Source organism: Macaca mulatta, chromosome 5 (assembly GCF_049350105.2).
Source record: "Macaca mulatta isolate MMU2019108-1 chromosome 5, T2T-MMU8v2.0, whole genome shotgun sequence".
Lineage (NCBI taxonomy): Eukaryota > Metazoa > Chordata > Mammalia > Primates > Cercopithecidae > Macaca > Macaca mulatta.
Window position 1 is genome coordinate 112,394,511 of NC_133410.1, and position 19,189 is coordinate 112,413,699.

Here is a 19,189-nt window from a genome sequence, read left to right on the forward strand (position 1 = left end):
AGGCTGCAGTAACCAAAACATCAAGGTACTGGCACCAAAACAGAGATATAGAACAATGGAAAAGAACAGAGCCCTCAGAAATAATACCACACATCTACAGCCATCTGATCTTTGACAAACCTGACAAAAACAAGAAACGGGGAAAGGATTCCCTATTTAATAAATGGTGCTGGGAAAACTGGCTAGCCATACGTAGAAAGCTGAAACTGGATCCCTTCCTTACACCTTATACAAAAATTAATTCAAGATGGATTAGAGACTTAAATGTTAGACCTAAAACCATAAAAACCCTAGAAGAAAACCTAGGCAATACCATTCAGGACATAGGCATGGGCAAGGACTTCATGTCTCAAACACCGGAAGCAATGGCAACAAAAGCCAAAATTGACAAATGGGATCTAATTAAACTAAAGAGCTTCTGCACAGCAAAAGAAACTGCCATCAGAGTGAACAGGCAACCTACAGAATGGGAGAACATTTTTGCAATCTACCCATCTGACAAAGGGCTAATATCCAGAACCTACAAAGAACTCAAACAAATTTATGAGAAAAAACAAACAACCCCATCAAAAAGTGGGCAAAGGATATGAACAGACACTTCTCAAAACAAGACATTTATGCAGACAACAGACACATGTTCATAGTTTCTCCTTTAGCTCTGAGAAGTTTGATCGACTGAACCCTTCTTCTCTCAACTCGTCATTCTCCATCCAGCTTTGTTCCATTGCTGGCGAGGAGCTGTGTTCCTTTGGAGGGGAAGAGGTGCTCTGATTTTTTGAATTTTGAGCTTTTCCGCACTGCTTTTTCCCCATCTTTGTGGTTTTATCTACTCTTCATCTTTGATGATGGTGACGTACAGATGGGGTTTTGGTGTGGATGTCCTTTCTGTTTGTTATTTTTCCTCCTAACAGTCAGGACCCTCATCTGCAGGTCTGTTGGAGTTTGCTTGAGGTCCACTCTAGTTAGGCTACTCCCAGTTAGGGTCTCCCAGTTAGGCTACTCGGGGGTCAGGGACCCACTTGAGCAGGCAGTCTGTCCGTTCTCAGATCTCAACCACCGTGCTGGGAGAATCACTACTCTCTTCAATGCTGTCAGACAGGGACATTTACATCTGCAGAGGTTTCTGCTGCTTTTTTTTTTTTTTTAAGCTATGCCTTGTCCCCAAAGGTGGAGTCTACAGAGGCAGGCAGGCCTCCTTGAGCTTCAGTGGACTCCAACAAGTTCGAACTTCCCAGCCGGTTTGTTTACCTACTTAAGCCTCAGCAATTGTGGGCGCCCCTCCCCCAGCCTCACTGAGATCTAGCCTTGCAGTTAGATCTCAGACTGCTGTGCTAGCAATGAGGGAGGCTTGTGGGCATGGGACCCTCTAAGCCAGGCACGGGATATAATCTCCTGGTGTGCCCTTTGCTAAGACCCTTGGTAAAGCACAGTATTAGGGTGGGAGTGATCCGATTTTCTAGGTGTTGTGTGTCACAGTTTCCCTTGGCTAGGAAAAGGAATTCCATTCCCCCTTGTGCTTCCCAGGTGAGGTGATGCCTCGCCCTGCTTCGGCTGTCACTCGTTAGGCTGCACCCACTGTCCTGCATCGACTGACCAACACGCCCCAGTGAGATGAACCCGGTACCTCAGCTGGAAATGCAGAAATCACCTGTCTTCTGTGTCACTCACGCTGGGAGCTGGAGGCTGGAGCTGTTCCTGTTCGGCCATCTTGGCACCCCCCCCAATAATGGGTTTTGTTATAGGAACACTCCACTTCTTAGTAACAATTTCTTAGTCCATTCCTGCTGCTATGCCAAAATACTTGAAATACTTGAGACTGAATAATTTATAAATAGAAATCTATTTTCTCACAAACCTGGAGGCTGGGAAATCCAAGATTAAGGTTCAGTCAGGTTCAGTGTCTGGTGAGGTCTCTGCTTCCAAAAGGGTGCCTTGAACACTGTATTCTCTGAAGGGAATGAACATTGTGTCCTCACATGGTGGAAGGGATAGAAAGGCAAAAAAGTCCTAGCTAGCTGTCCCCAGCCCTCTTGTAAGGACTTTTATAATACATTCATGAGGGCAGATCCCTCATGACCTAATCATTTCCTAAAGGCCCCATCTCTTAATATTGTTGCACTGGAGATTAAGTTTCAACATACATTTTGGAAGAGACATAAATAGTCAAACCATAGCATAAACCATTCCAGACATGTTTTATATTCTTGTCTTTCTCTTAGCACCAAACACAATGGTTTTTCTCAACTATAGACAATGCTACCAAAAACTTATCCAGAATCAAAGGTTTGCTATACATGGAATTAAATTGTCTTACCAGCTTTCTCTCTGGTTCTTTCTTGTGACCCTACATTTCAATCAAACTGTTAACTGCTCTCCATGCTTTTATTTGGTTCGAACATCTTCCCACTGTACCTCTTTGTAAATTTCCATTGATTATTCTAAATAAAGCTTCCTGCAATGCACACTACAAAAACTGGATGTGTTTTTTCCCTTTTGAATTCTCACGTCACTTTGTTCTTTGCTCTATCATCCTTACCTCTCTGGTGTCCTTTCTTGGTCTTTGTTAGTGGTTTCTTTCCCCTATTCATCCTTTAAATATTGGGCTTCCTCAGAATTCTTCTCTATGCCCTATTCTCTTCTCATTCTATATACATTCCTCAACATCTATTCTACTATCGTGGCTATAATTCTAAATAATATGCTGATGAATTTGAACCAGAAAAGCTCTCAAGATTCTATTTAGTATATCTAATTACTTATTGAATATCTCTACTTGTCTTACAAGCATCTTAAGTTAGTATATGCACAAACTCAAGATCTTTCCCCACCAAAGTTTTTCCTTCTCTAGATAATTTCCTATCTCAGAGAATGAAGCCACCTTTGACCTAGTTGCTCAAAATAGAAACTGAGAAGTCATTCTTTCTTGCTGCTTTTCTTTATCCGCTAGCATCAAGTGAATTACTAAATCATATTAATACCAGTTACTGAATGTTTAAAAATTTTATTCATTTCTTTCCAGATAAATTGCCACTAGTCCAGTCCAGGCCATAAGCATTTCCCCACCTAAACACTGTATTGGTCTTCTAGCTTTTCCCCACATCCAGTCTTGTTCCTCTTCAATGCAATTTTCACAATGCAGAACAATATTCTTAAATGTAAGCTTGATTATGGTAACTACCTTCTTAATATTCCTCAATGACTTCCCATAGAAGAAAAATGTTAAAACTCCTTACATTCAGCTTATAGGGCCCTTTGAATAAGGCTCTAACCTTGACCCTGCCTACCTTCTCATTCATCACTTGACACTCTAAACTTTAGCCATACTAAATTTTTGTTCTTCAAACTTGCCATGTCTTACATCTCCAAAACTTTATGCATTCTGTATGCTGCCTTCCAACACCAACACTCTTGCTTTTCATCCAGCTAATGCTTCATCAATTTAGAAGTCATTTCTTCCAGAAGATTTCCTGACACTACCTTCAACATGCATCCTTATCATGGCATCCAACACTTATCACAGCATGCACCCCATTATTTTAATTCCTTGTTTAACTGTCATCATTTTAAAATTTGACAACTATTCATTGAGAGCCCATTATATTACAGATACTGTATTCTCCTCTGTGTACAGACTGTGGTCAATATAGAGTATTGTGGAAGCACATTTAGAATGTGAGAGAAGTCCAAGAAATGCTTCTTAGTGACTTGTGTTCCCATCTATTTCCCTACTATTAAACAAGAGACAGTTCCATAATCATTTCTGAGTTATCTGAATTGCCTAATATAGTATATAGTAGATAAATATTTATACCATCAATTATTGGATTTTAAACACATACTAAATACTCTTTGCATTTTAAGAGGCCACCAACCAGCCAATACTTTCTACCCAGCGAGTTTTTCTTTGATATCACTTTGGATACAACAGAGTGTAAAAAGCAAAGAGACAAACTAATCTAGTGGAAAACATGGGACTTAGAGTCAGAACACTGTGATTAATAATTCTGCCACTTACTAGGTATGTGTCCTTGGTCAAGACCCTTAACCTCTCTAAGTCTCAATTTCCTCATCTGAAAAAGGCAGTTACAAGAATGAAATGAGATAAAGAGAAAATAAAAGCATAACATGTAAAAGGTTATCCAAAATGATGTCTATTATTATTATTGTTATTAAAGTCAATGCAGATCAAGTTTCCTTATGACTGGTTATCCTAGCTCTGTAATGCTACAGGATTTCCAAAGTTAATTCTTCATCTTCGCCTTACCATCCAAGAGATAGACTTTTGTACTTTAATAAATACGTATTGATGGAAATGGTTAAAAATCACAAAGAAAAACAAGCCAAAAATTGAGTAAGTATACATTAATGTATGAAAGGGACAAGACAAAAGTACCAGCCTATGACAGTTTATAATTTGAATGTATGGACCCAAAAAAAAAAAAAAAAGTCAGGACACAATTTTGTTTAATGTTGACCAAAAGGGTAGGTAAGTGGCACAAAAGAGTAGTGCTGTGAACTGTTTCACAGTGAAATGGTAACCCTCTGACCTAGAAAGTCAGGATATCTGGGCTCAAATACTAATTTAGCTCCTAAGTCAACCACTAATACCCAGGTGGTCTACACACCCAACACTCTAGTCTTTCAGTTCCTTGATCTCCTTAGCTCCTATTGTCTTTTTCTTCCACTGTATCTTAGCCACTCACTTACAGGGCCACAAATCTCAAATGGCCACTCAACTTTGCCCAGCTGTGCTACAATTCTGATTGCTTTCCATCCTCCAAATGACTATTTTGTACCTTATCTTTTCCCCTTAAACCTCCTACTCAAATACGCCTCCTCACTCCTTACTATTCTTGCGTCATACCTTATCTTCATTGAGAAAAAGTATTAGTATCAGGCATAAAGGTCTCACCTCTGACCACTGAATCTACCCATCTATCTGCATCTTTACCCATACTTGCTGTCTTTCTTCTTATTACTATAAATTATATGTTCATGTGGCTGCACGTGGTGGCTCACGCCTGTAATCCCAGCACTGTGGGAGTCCGAGGCGGGCGGATCACCAGAGGTCAGGAATTCAAGACCAGCCTGGCCATGGTGAAACCCTGTCTCTACTAAAAATACAAAAAAATTAGCCAGGCGTGGTGGTGCGTGCTTGTAATCTCAGCTACTTAGGAAGCTGAGGCAGGAGAATCGCTTGAACCTGGGAGGCAGAGGTTGCAGTGAGCTGAGATGGTGCCATTGCACTGCGGCCTGGGTAACAAGAGTGAAACTCCGTCTCAAAAAGAAAAAAATTATGTGTTCATGTTCCTACCTAAGGCCAACACTTCTATATATTCCCTGGATTCCATACCCTCTTATCTTCTCAAAGACTTCACTCCTAAAATATACACACTCTCTTATACCATCATTTCCACCCCCCTCTATTGGATTATTCCCATTAGTCTAAATATGCTTAACTATCCTTTATCTTTAAGAACCCTTCTTTGATCATACATATTCCTCTATTACCTCCATTTATTGGCTCTCTTTTATAGTAAAACATCTTGAGATGTCTATAATACTACGCCAATTTCTTTTCTCTTTTCTTTTTTTTTTTTATTTTGAGACGGAGTCTCGCTCTGTTGCCAGGCTGGAGTGTAGTGGCACGATCTTGGCTCACTGCAACCTCTGCCTCCCAGGTTCAAGTGATTCTCCTCCCTCAGCCTCCCGAGTAGCTGGGACTACAGGCGCATGCCACTACGCCTGGCTAATTTTTGTATTTTCAGTAGAGACGGAGTTTCACCATGTTGGCCAGGTCTCTTGACCTTGTGATCTGCCGGCCTTGGCCTCCCAGAGTGCTGGGATTACAGGTGTGAGCCACCCACCGTGCCCAGCCAGCAGTACTATGTCAATTTCTTGACACCACATTTTCTCTTCATTGTACTAGTCAAGGCATAAAACTACTTTATGTTTCAAAAATCCAATGCACAGATCTCTTTATTTTACTTGATTTCTAAGCATGATTCAATACCATTGGCCATGTTTTGTAGTCTTGGCTTTTTTGTTTGTTTCTTTTTTAGTAGAGACGGGGTTTCTCCATGTTGGTCAGGCTGGTCTGGAACTCCCGCCTTAGCTTCCCAAAGTGCTGGGATTACAGGCATGAGCTACCATGCCCGGCCAGTTTTGGCTTTCATGTCTCCGCACTCTTCAGATTTTCTTCTTACTTCATTGGCTATTCTTCCATCTCCTTTGTTTGCTTCTTTTCCTCTGCTTTATACTAGTCAATGCAATGTTCTCTGTGAGCACACTTGCCCTAGGTAGTTTTACATATGCTGATGACTCCCAACTTTGTATCTTTGGTTCCTTGCACTCTGCAGAGCTCAAGACTCAGCTTACCTTTGATTTCTAATAAGAATATAAAAATCAAGGTAAGCAAAATAAAACTCCACCCCCCACCCCCCACTCCACCCTGGCTGCTCCTTTTTCTCCTTTAGTCTTTTCCATTTGGTAAATGGCATAACCATCCACACAATCTTAAGACAAAAACTTAGGGGCTAGAGGTGACTCCTTTTTCATCACCTCTATATTCAAAACATCACAAAGTCTGTAGGCTCTGCCCCCAAAATAGAGCTCACATACATCTACTTCTCTGCTATTTTATCCCGAACTTGTCATTCCTCTTTGGATTTCTGCAATTGCCTTCTGCTATAGATCTTGCTCCCCACCCAGTATGATTCAGTCATCACGTAATAGGCAGAACAAACGTTTTTACAATGTAAATCAGATCCTATCACTCCCTCCAAACTCACTACCGGTTTCTCTTCACACTTAGGAAATATATTACACTATGGAATATATTTCTAAGGAAATATATTACACTATGTTCCAGGTACTGTTCAATCTCAGTGTTTAGTAAACACCCCAGTAACATGGGATTTCGTTAACCAACAGAAGTGTTTAAACAGGATGAGTATGAAAATAAGTATAAAATGAGAAGTACTATAAAAACGATACGTTATATGTTACTATTACAGCAGCTGCCTATTTCCTTTTGTCTTGTAATTGCCAGGACCTTCCGACAAGAGCCAACTGAAAAACAGCAGTATAAATCATGGTACTCTAAAAGCCCAGACTTCAACACCATGCAATATATCCACACAACAAAACTGAACTTGTACTAACTAAATCTGTATAGAATTTTAAAAAGTAAGTTAAAAAAAATACCAGAGGACAATAAATATGAATGCCCTTTTCATAGGCACACAGTGACTAAAATATTTGGGGCATGAATTCTCTAAGGGTGACAATAATAAGTGTTATTTTTCATGCTTCTGTTGCACAAGTAATTATATTTATCTCTAAGGAAAATCAGAGAGTGGGGTGTGGCCTCCCTCAGTGCCAACTGGGCTAATTATCTCCCCACATCACCGAATCTGTTATTTCATAGGCTCTAGGAAACCCAAAGAGGGGAGTGAGGAACCTGGTATGGTCCCTTGAAGAGCTCTTGTAACACTCCTGATTTATGTGACAGACACAGTATGTGTGCAACTGTCCTTTTTCCTTCAAAAGCACTGGTCTAAAGCAGGGATCCCCAACCCCTGGGCAGCGGACAGGTACAGGTTTGTGGCCTATTAGGAAGAGGCCACACAGCAGGTGACGGGGCTACAGGATTATGCCCGAGCTCCACCTCCTGTCAGATCAGTAAAGGCATTAGATTCTCATAGGAGCACAGACCCGATTGTGAACTGTGCATACGAGGGATCTAACTTGCACCTTCTCATGAGAATCTAATGCCTGATGATCTGAGATGGAAGAGTTTCATCCCATCCTGCCTCCCCCCGGCTGCCCCAAATTGTCTTCCATGAAACTGGTCCCTGGTGCCAAAAAGGTTGGGGACTGCTGGAAGTGCTTGTCCACTGGGTTAAAGCCAAGAGGAGTAAACAGGATTAAGGGGCGTGGAGGTGGGTGTGTGGGGGAAGACAGCTTTCTCAGGATGGGCAACCAATCCCAGAATCCTCAATCACAGGAGCATGTATGTGAAGGTTTATTTGCAGGGATCCACCATTTGTAAAATAGTACACGCTTAATAAAATTAATAAAATTTTGCAGTCAATCTTGACTGACAGATCTCTTCTTTCTTACTGCAGAGTAATTGTAAAATAAGAAAAACAGGAGGAAGAGAGAACAAAGAAGAAAGATGTGGGATGAGAGAGTAAGGAAAGGAATCACGGAGAGGAGAGACAATGTCTGTGGCTATTTTCCCAGCGTCTGGGAGAGGAGCCCAAGCATCACATTGAACTGAGCGGGGAGGAAAGGCCCTCCTGGGGCCTACCGCAAGGAAATGATCGCGGGAGACCCGGGACTGGCGCCAAAGGGCTTGGAAGGGCGGAGTTAAGAAAAATGGGCCGTACCTACAACTTCTTGCGCAGCCCTCGCTGGCCCGGGAGCCCAGTAACCGTTGCGTAAGCCACGCGCCACCCAGGTGGGCAGGGTAGTGACGCGAAAGCCCGGCTAGACTTCCGCGCAGGGGCGGGGCGGGGCGGGGCGGGGCGGGGGGGCGGCAGCGCGTTTAAGTGACGTCTTGGCCGCCCGCGCCGGCGGAGACCAGGGTTCTGGGGCTCCCGGGAGTGTCTGGTGTGTTTTCTGTCTATTGAACCCTTTCCTTTTGACGTCTCTTCTGAATATTGACTCATCGGGTTGTAGAAATCCAGGGACAGAGTTGACATCACTGGGCATTTTAGCCAAAAAGCAGTGCTGGGGACTGCATGTGCCAGAAGTAAACTTGTCAAAACTCAGATTGTTTCCCCTAAAGTCAGCTTGAAGTGCAACGGTAAAAGAGCACGGTCTCTCCCCAAGACGGCCTGAGCTTAAACTGCAGCACTGTCACTTGCTAGCTATGGGACCTAGGCAAATACATCATCTCCCTGAGGTTGTCTTCTCATCTCTAAAGGACGCTGTGGTGGTGCAATGAGACACAGCAAGTGTCTGAACAAAGACACTGTGTACAAAGTAAACAATATACTGTTATCAATATAAAACCTTTTTTGTTTGTTTTTTTCCCCCGCCTGAAATCTTATGTGGAAAGTTGTATGTGAAAGAAATGAAAGCAGAGCTGCGTTGATGGTGGACCCAGAAGCTTTGGCCTTTCAGTCCCAAAGTTTCCAGGAATATAATCCACGCTTCCTATAAAAGACAAAAACAACCATTATTGGAGAAAGTGCAAATTTCTTAGAAAGATAAACGACCCATTCCTATCTAATGTTTCTCCTGACACTCAAAACAATGTTTACTCTTGAACACTGTATTCCTTTTTGACTCAGTGTGTTTTCTAACGTTAATTCCTCTACCGGAGTGTTCTTTTTCTTAGTCATCATCTAAGATCTGATTCAAATTACAGTTCCTTCTTGGGTAACTTAAATACGAAATTATCTTTTTATTGGTTTTGTTGTTGTTGTTGACACAGGGTCTCACTCTATTACCCCGGTCAGAGTGCGATCTAGGTTCCCCGCAGCCTCCGCCTCCTTGGTTCAAGTGATCCTTCTGCCTCCTGAGTAGGTGGGACTACAGGCGGGCGCCACCACCCCTGGCTAATTTTTTTATTTTTAGTAGAGAGGAGTTTCACATGTTGCCCAGGAGGCCTTGAACTCCTGGACTTAAGTGATCTGCCCGCCTTGGCTTGCCACAGTGCTGGGATTACAAGCATGAGCCACCACATCCCTGCCCTTTTTATTGTTTTTAACACCTTCCCTCCTTCAACGTGATACACACATCTCAGCAAGGATTTAATTTTCTTCCTCATTTCAGGAGAGTAGACAGGGTTTCATGATTACAGGATTAAGGGAATGTTTTGTACTCATGAAAAGGAAATGTTTTGTACTCATAGGAAAAGCAGGTAGATCCCTAAAGATAATGGGAGGTGGGACAAATGGTAGAGCTGAGAAGGAAGACCTTTGCTAGGAGTCTGTTTGCCTCCAGGGCACTACTCTTACGCTCTAGAAGGAATGGGCTCCTGGACAGGTAAGTGCTTTAAGGTCCATGCAAGGAAGATGGAGGGCACATCAACAAATGGAGTTTTGGAATTCTCAACAGGCCAGAGGGCTCAGGCTGGATTTGAGTCAGTCAACTATAAATATATTATATGCTCCCCAAATGCCATGAAGCAATTCCCACCTGTTACAGAGAGGTACATAAATGATTCATATAAAAATATAACGTTCTGAGACATTGACAAAATATAGTGGTTCATTGGGAGACAATATAATGAAAATTTACCAATAAAAAATTTAAATAATTATCTGATAACCTTTCTTATAAAAATTAATAGTATTTTAAAAATAAGTAAATTAATAATATTTGCAACAAGGCCATAGAAAGCAAAAGCTTTTGAGGAATAAGGAGAATCTTAACTGAGAGCAATTTTTTAAAACTATATTTGACATGATAAAAAAGTTTTAAAACTTTCTACATAAATATTTTCATACTTCTGAAAGTACTTCAATAAAAATAAAAATTTGGCCAATGATCTATTTAGTATGATTTCAGTGCCAAATTTCTTTTCTAGTTTTATCTCTAATTCTCTTCATCAGTCTCAAGTGCTAATCACTTTCTATGCTCCAGGCTTTACTGTTTTCAAAACTTTGCTAATATGCCAGCCTCCCACATTAGTTGTTCCCATCTTCACCTTACTCCCTAATACTACCCCATCCGTCCAGATCCTCTCCATTCTTCAAGATCTAGTTCAAGTATTAGCTCCTCTAAGATTTCCTCAACTTCTACACTAAAAACACTTTTGAATTATTCACTTGGATTATAGCTATTTGTACATATCTTATTTCCTTCTAAGGTTTTTAAAGGCAAGTATCATGTTTTGTTCATATTTGTATTCCTCACAGGGTCAATTTTCCATTAGAATTCAAGTTCTATTGAAAACCAAGCCCTTGAATATCTTGTTCATCACTGTATTCCCTAGTATCTAGCACAAGACCTGGCACACAGTAGGCATGTTATAATATATTCTGAGTGAGGGAGTAAATGGGTTTTAAAAACAGCTCCATGAAAGCAGGGATTTGTCTGTTTCATTCATTGCAAAATGAGTATCTGAATGTAAACATGAAGGCTTAGCATTCATTATATACAACAAAATTCTTTAATCTGCAGAGCATCATAAAAGTCAAATATGAAGTATTTATGTTGCCTTTCACCCAACAAATTCAGTTGATATCTTTCTGAAAATACATCCCCCAAAACTGCAGTATAATTTTAAAGAATCAAAATAAAATAGATGTTGATATTAAAGTAGTTTCAGTTTTGTTTGTATTTTTCTGTGTTCTAAATTTTCTGCAATGAAAATGTGTTTTTATAATCAGAAAAAATAATCAATATTATTTTTAAAGAATGTAGTGGGTGAGATCATTTGCAAATGTATACCTGAGGAAATTTTGAGGACATCAAGGTCAATCAAGGTGATTGGGAATTAATACCACAGAGGAAAATACTGTCCTGAGAAACACGATACTTCTTTCAGGGACTGAATTATGTCCTTCCCCACAGATTTATATGTTGAAGCCCCAACTTCCAATGTGATGTATTAGGATATGAGGATTTGGGAGGGCAATTAGATTTGGGTGAGGTCATGAGGATAGGGCCCTCATGATATGATCAGAGTACCCTTATAAGAAGAGACACCAGAGAGCTTGCTTGCTCTCTCTCGGCGTCATGTGATGACACAGTGAGAAGGTGGCCATTGGCAAGCCAGGAAGAGAGACTTCGCCAGAGCCCAACAATGCTGGCATCCTGATCTTGAACCTCCAACCTTTAATAGAAATAAGTTTCTGTTGTGTAAGCCACCCAGTGTATGGTATTTTGTTATAGCAGCCCAAGCTGACTAAGATAGACTAAGCAGACTAAGATCCAAACTGTTGTGTGGCAAGTAGCTTTCTGATATTGAGAGAGGATCCCCTTACTCTCAGATTTAGTCAGTAAATGTTTATTAAATGTCTATTGTGTTTCATGTCCTGTGAAAAATGCTGAGGATTCAAGGATAACTAAGAAAAGGTTCCTACCCATAGGGAGCTGGTTTAATAAGAGACAAACATGTAAATAAACTTTAAAAAGTGTTATATGTGCTCTGACAGAAGTATGTATAAGGGGCCCAAAAGTTAGAGTAATTGTTTCTATCTGTGGTTTAAGTGGGGATAGGTTGGGTTGGTCAGTACTCTATCAGGTTAACCCTAAGTTCACCAACCAAGTCAAGAGATGTGACTTTCCATGTGGCAACAAACCCTGGCCTTCACATGGTGAGCCCTGCTGAATGGTCAGCCTCTGTCATTCTTGACCTCACCAGCTCCATGATATATAACAGCAACATAGTCTTATAGCAATTAATAAATTCCTACAAAGAGCTTCGAGGAATAGGCACAAATTTCAGAGATCCAATAGAGGAAGTCAAAAGGCCAGCACTGGGCAGTCACAGAGATTTAGATGGTGGCTACCCTCTTAGAGGTAGAAAAGAGCTTGCTGCATGACCTGCAAAATGAAACAGGTATTGGCAGTGGCTGTTTGAGGTGTCCTTCAATCATTTCTATACTCTGTGGACTTCCATTTCTAATTTTCCTAGGGGCCCTAAACTTATTCAACAGCATTCTCATTTAGTTATAGTAACTGTATTTTGTATAAGTTAATAAATATTCCAAGCCTGTTACTTGGAGAAAATGCCACTGATGACCTGGGAAACAGCATGAAGTGTAACACTTTTTGGTCTCACATCCGTTTTGCTGGCTAAGTCCTAATCATCCCTCAGCCAATACCCTACTTTCTCTAGGAAGCTGTGCCTAAACTCCACCACCCTTGGTTTGATTGAATGCTCCTGCCACGAGATCCCTAGCACCCCTGTAGTTCCTGCATAATAGCACTTATCATATTGTTTTGCATTCTTTTGTTTAATTGTCTGTCATCTCTATTGGACTGTTAAATCCTTAAGGACAGGGACAATATTATTCTTGATGATGTGCCTGGATCTCAAAAGCTTTCAGTAAGTATTTTTTGGATGCATCTACTTTTAAAGCCAGGAAAAATAGAGGACCAGATGATTATTAAGTTTATGGTGCTTCCAGCAAAGTGCACTTAACCAATGAAGTTCAGTTCAAAACACTTATCTGACCTCTGGTATAAATTAATCAAGTCCAAACCAAGAGCATAAACATTAAAGGAATACAGCACCATAGGTAACCAAAGTCAAGCTGACATAAAATTAAAGGCTATTTAGGAGAAGTGAATATTAAACTAGTTTTGAATAGAGGTGAAAGCCATGGTGGATAGGGCTCAAACAGAAGTCTAATGAAGAGAGGAATGGGCTTTATTAAGCAGATCAAGTTGGTGGGATTAGGATATTCATAATTCATTAATCTAATACATATTTAGTATCTGCTTCAAAATTAAAATGAACTTTGAATTCCAGGTCGAGGAGTTTAGATAGGATATGACAAGTATATAATAAACACTTCAGGTACACAGATAACATGATAAAAACTGTAAACTGTATGTGAATGTGATTATTTCAGTAACTACGCAGAAGATGACCTAGAGTGAAGAGGAACTTAACAAGTGATACACAAAAGCAGAGATGGCCTGTTACAAAGTAGGATAAAATATGACCTATGCAGGTAAGTCTTTCTTCTAATATTTTCTCTCCTGGCAAGTCACAATTTCTGAAATTACTGCCACAGAAGTCACTCTTTTGGTTTAAGGCAATGTCTTTCAAAAGCTTTTGTTTGCATGTAAGAATATGCTACTAAGTGATGGTAACATCCAACACAGTGGAAACTCTGGCCCCGAAAATCTGATGTTCCGTTCCTCCTAGGGGTATGAATGCTTACCTAGAGACAACACTTAGTTGCCTCACAGCTGGATATGATCATTACCAATAAATGTAGGAGAAAAGATGTGTCCAACTTCCACATCCCTTCCTCAAAAATACATTGCTATACTTGCATTTTTCTTGATAGAATGGAGACATGGTAGAGATCCATTTTTAACCCATTTATGCCTAGTGTTCCATTATTAGAACGCTAAGCCTGTGGGAGTTATTTATATCCTACTGCTCAAGGTCATCGCCAAGGTCTGATTTTTCACAAAAAATGTTTGCAACCTCTGGCGTAAATAAGTTAAGCCATGTCCTAAGCTAGGACATGGCAGAGCTTCAGGACAGAAAGACATGGGACTCTGAGCAGACGTCATGAGCAGAGTAACCCTGTTAGTATTAACCAACCAGCCAGTTTCATTAGAGGAAAATAGAATTCTATTTTCTTTTAAGCACTGTATTTTTTGTTTCTTCATTATAGCACATTACCCTAATGTAATATTCATGAGACTGGCATAGATTTGAAACTTACCTATCTCCCAACTAGAAATGGGAAGAGCCTAAAGATATGGGTCATAAGAGACAAATAAAAAAAGGGCTGGATTAGGGCACTCCTTATGGGAAGGTAGACTCACATGGGCGGCTGAAATAAAGGAATCTGCGTGGTCAGCTAGGGGGCAGGATAAAGTTTTTTGACATCTGGAGGGGGCAAGAGGATGAACCAATGAAGATACTTCATGTACTTTAAAATTTTAGTGGGACCAATCAGTTACAGTAATTTAAAGAAAGATAGTAAGGGAAGGAGAAATGGAGAAAAGGCAGATTATCAGGGAAACGAGGGTAGAAATTCATGAGCGACTGCATTATGATGTTTAACAACAAAAACAAAACCAAAAAAGAGGAGCCAAAACCAATTCAAAGCATCAGAGCCTGGGCAAATATGAATCAGGAAACTGTGAAAGGTAAAAGTTAGAGCAATCCTAGCTGAAGAGGATACTGAAGCTGGTCTTTCCCATGTTAACTGTAAACTGTGGTAGTACATTAAAGTAGATATGTCCTTATGCAAATTAAGATGGGTGATGAAGGGGTGTTTGAAAAAAAAGGTAGAGCGATTAAGGTTGGTGATATAGATCATTACCACCCACATGGAAAGAGCAAGGGCTAAAAATGCCGTTTAAAGAAATAGCTACACTTTTCAATGTGCATCTCGAAAAAAGTAGCAGCTTTCTGATCATTATGCTCAGCACTCTCTCTTTTCACCTCTAAACTTGCACAGAAGTCTCTCCTTGAACTTCTTCATCTTTATTTTGATGTTCAACTTTCTGCAAAAGCCTGGGGCCCAGTAAACCAATAAGCAGACTTCCAATTGGGGCTGTGATAAGGATGGACAAAAATGCCACTGTCAACACATCCATTCCGTAGTCTTCTAATTGTTTCTCTCCATGCGACCTTGCTGTGTCCAAAGCCACAGATCCTATTGCAGCCTATAAAAGTTTAAGGGTAAAGATGAAATCATGATAAGACAAGCACATATAAAAAATGAATTTTTTTATTGTTTGCAAAAGCAAATTGCTTGGTTTTTTGCTCAACTAAGAAAGTTCTTTTAGTCTTCTTTCAAAGCGTATTGCAGGGTTTTTTTGTTTTGGTTTTTTACTTTTTTAGAGACAGGGTCTCGCTGTGTTGCCTAGACTGGTCTTGAACTCCTGGCCTCAAGTGATCCTCCCTCCTAAGCCTCCCAAAGTGCTGGTATTACAGGTGTAAGTCACTGTGCCCAGCTCAGCTTGGTTCTGATGATTTAAAAACTCTCTCTGCCCTTGTGTGGGAACATACTGATGACTCATTTGTACCTATCTGTGTAAGGTAGGGTTACATAAATATCAGTAAAATACATTTCAAAACACAAAGCAAATCCAGACTCACAATATTAATTAAATATAACATAAAGTTCTATGTACTAAATTTTTCCTGAATAAAGATGAAAATTATTGGTCATCTCCTTTTATCTTTAGGAATCTGGAACTAAAAAATAAGATGAAAAACATGCAGTGATACCTACTGAAAACTGTTAAATTTTAAATAAATATATATTACTTTAGAGCTTAAACTCATTGTCAAACATCATGAAACATGAAAATAGTGGACACCTTGACAACTTGACGCTGATTTTATTAGGTATTTGGTCAACTCTTTGCCTCACAAGTTGGTGAAATATTTTATTTGGAATGTATCTATTGGAAAGTATTATGAAAATTCTCGGTTTCTTGTAGAGGTAAAATGCAATATTATCAGTGCAGATGGGAAAAATGTATTAATTAATCTGGTTTTCCCTTATTCCACAGAGAACAATGTAAGCCTCTAAGACAATGAGAAAGAAAAGTGTGCATCTGACACAATGGCAGAAACTACTAATTGCTCACAAAAACCTGAATGCCCCCTTTCCCTTCTACAATAGAACTCCTGAAGTTTGGTTGGTCACATTGCTGTCCAGAGACCTTTTTATAGAACTCTTAGCCATTATGTTTCAGACATTTTTGAAAGTCTGATGGGGTGGGGGAAATTCTGGAGTAATGCCCAAATGCAAAGAGCATATAATTGAAATCTGGAATATAATTACTGAGCATACACATCCCCCAAAGCCTCCTAAGTGAAAAACCTTGATTTTTAATTCCTTAATAACAGAAATTTGAATATTTAATTATAAAATAATCTGGGACAAAACAGTTAAATGTTGTTTGATGTAATTAGTCTGAAACTATACAACCAAAGATACATCACATTTGCAACAAATCATAATCTATATAGTTCTAACTTAATTAGCAATCATAGGTATTCTAACAAATGCATGGTCAACAAATTCAAGCACCTATCTATAATAGCTTTATTTATCACATGTTTATTAGAATGCACAAATTTTTGGTTAAGTGAATGAGACATTTGCCAGGAAGTTCAGTGAGTTTTGAATAATTAATACCAACTAATAATCTAGGAAATCAATAAACTACTTTCTAGGTTGTTTTTCAATAAATCTTTTCTCCATTACATACAAAGACTCTGGTCAAGCTCAACTGATCGTCAATCATATTAACATTAAAATATCTCCAAACATTAAGGGGGCCATGTTATTTCTATTTTATTCTTTTCTTGGAAGCTATTAACATGAAAAGAGTTAACAACTCTTTCCTTGGGTGACTTAGAGAGTGCTGACTGATGAAATTCAAACTCTTCTCTCCTGTTACTACTGTTTTCTAGTAGAATAGGGATTTACTGGATTTTTACTTGTACCCTGGTGATCTAAGGAAATTTAATGAGCTATCACATTTAAGGAATGAATATACCAAAAATACAGTTTTTAAAGAATAGATTAGGATAAACTTTTCACACATCCACTTCAATTATTTATTTTCACTAAATTTAAACAAGCCCTCTGATTCAATATTTCAAGGTGTCATGCAGAAATAGCAGTTAAAATACTAAGCCATCCTATCCATCATACCTGAACTGTGGCCTTTGGAAGCCATGCAAAAGAAATAAATATCTTTTCTTGTAAGTTAAAACCAGCAAAACACACCATCAGAAATGTAGTCAAAATTCGTATCAATACTGCAATGCCTACGGTGGCAACACAAAGGCCTGTAAGAAATATTCAATTTTTAGAAATAATAAAATACCAGGAGAGAAACTGTATCTCATGGTAACTAATTCAAAATAACCATCAACAGAAATAATTTTTAAAGCATTAAAAAATTACAAATACAAAAATGTTTAGGCAGAATATATAAAAACAATTAATATTAAGGATCAATCAGGCAATTTGTTTAAAATAAGGTGTTTCCTTAGATTAAAACCAGAAATTAAGCATATCTGAATTCTTATATGGAAGATTTGAATGTTATATATGTATTATGCTTTATAGCAAGAACCATGCTTTTTCATGTGTGTAAGAAGAATTTATTAAATGATATGATTAAATGATAAGTAATAAGCTTTAAACTAAGTACTGGGTACACATAAATGTACAATATATAGACTTTGCCTGAAAGTCAGAGGAAGACAGAAACATAAACAACTAATTCGTAGATTATACAGGAAGTGAGGTATAAACAAACTGAGGGCATAAAAGAGGGAAAAGTAATATTTTCACCCAAAAAGTCAATAATTCTTTACAGGGTATAAGACCAGAAGTGATATCCAAAGTGTTTATGAGCCAGTATGGAGGGAATTAGCCAATCAGAGCTGGCTGGGCACTGACCAATCAAAACAGACACTGGCAGTCTACCACTGTTTCACCATACTGATGTGTAATGGTCGTACTGGTCCCATTTATCCCTGGTTAACATATACAGCTACTCCATGTAGTCCTGTAGAACTCTGTTGATAAAGACAAGTTCATCATCATTTGCCAAACAAGGGATTGTGACTAGTGCTGCTGCATGCTACTGGACCTAAGAATGGTACAGCTAAGATGACTCCTGAGTATTAGCGTGATTTTTTTAAAAAGTAACATTTGTTGAGTGTTTACTCTGTGCCAAGTGCTGTACTAAGCTTTAAATGTATTATTTTACTTAGTCCTTACAACCGGTGGGATAAGTATTATTTTATAGTTGAAAAAACCAGAAACTCAGAAAGGATAAGTACTTTTCTCAAATTCAAAGGGTTGATAAAACATCAGATAGACATAGCGGGAGGATCCGTTGTAAATCTGCCAGATGGCTTTTTTTTTTTTTTTTTTTTTTTGAGATGGAGTCTCGCTCTGTCGCCCCAGATGGCTTTTTTATGGGAAAGTTCTGTGGTTCTTTGTTGAAAGGTATTTCTTCAAGGTTGGAACGTATTCAAAAATATCTGTAGCCTGAAGTACAAGATAAAGAGTTGATACCATTCCCAGAAGGAAACATTGAAAGTTTGAGAAGAGGATGAGAAGGAAGTTTTACTTGAGTTTGAAGTTTAACAGGACATACAAGTGGTGCTGTCCAATCAACAACTGGATATATTGATTTAGAGATAAATAGTTTGGAATTATACAGTTTACAGTTGATGTCACTAGTATAGATGAGGTTAGAGAAGTGATATAGAGCCAGAGGCACAGAAGGCCTTGGAAAGAACTTTGATAAAGGGCAGCGTTTAAGCTACATGTGGTGTAAGGAAAGGCTCAAACAGCCCTGGGAAATAAGAAGTTTAAGAACTTAATATAAAGAAGTGTTAGAGGGTCAAAAGCAGCAAATGCTGCTGAGAGATCAAGTAAAGCAAAGACTGGATTTAGCAATATTACCTTGGTGAGAGCTTGGCAGGTTGTGTGACAGGCAGAAGCTGCGCTAAAATGTATAGAAGGAAATGGAAACTGAAGTGGAAAGG

General features: G+C 39.2%; 2 protein-coding genes across 5 annotated transcripts in view; both read right to left on the reverse strand.

Annotated features, from left to right (window-relative positions):
* Positions 1-8,497, reverse strand: part of SLC9B1 (solute carrier family 9 member B1) — a 122,141-nt gene extending 113,644 nt beyond the window's left edge. Inside the window, exons 1-2 of one of the 2 annotated variants that reach the window (XR_013417243.1) lie at positions 8,394-8,462; positions 6,307-6,387 (exon numbers count right to left, since the gene is read on the reverse strand). The gene's annotated coding sequence lies outside the window, so the exon portion shown is untranslated. Of the gene's footprint in view, positions 1-6,306; positions 6,388-8,393 lie in introns of those variants that run through there. The other variant, XM_001110263.5, reaches the window with a different exon arrangement.
* A 4,821-nt stretch (positions 8,498-13,318) lies between these two features.
* The window catches only part of SLC9B2 (solute carrier family 9 member B2), a 52,582-nt gene continuing 46,711 nt past the window's right edge, over positions 13,319-19,189 (reverse strand). For all 3 annotated transcript variants that reach the window (XM_078002037.1, XM_001110438.5, XM_078002038.1), the window contains exons 11-12: positions 17,334-17,470; positions 13,319-15,324 (exon numbers count right to left, since the gene is read on the reverse strand). In XM_078002037.1, coding sequence (XP_077858163.1) covers positions 15,103-15,324; positions 17,334-17,470 — 359 coding nt within the window. In that variant the 3' untranslated portion in view covers positions 13,319-15,102. The remainder of the gene's footprint in view (positions 15,325-17,333; positions 17,471-19,189) is intronic.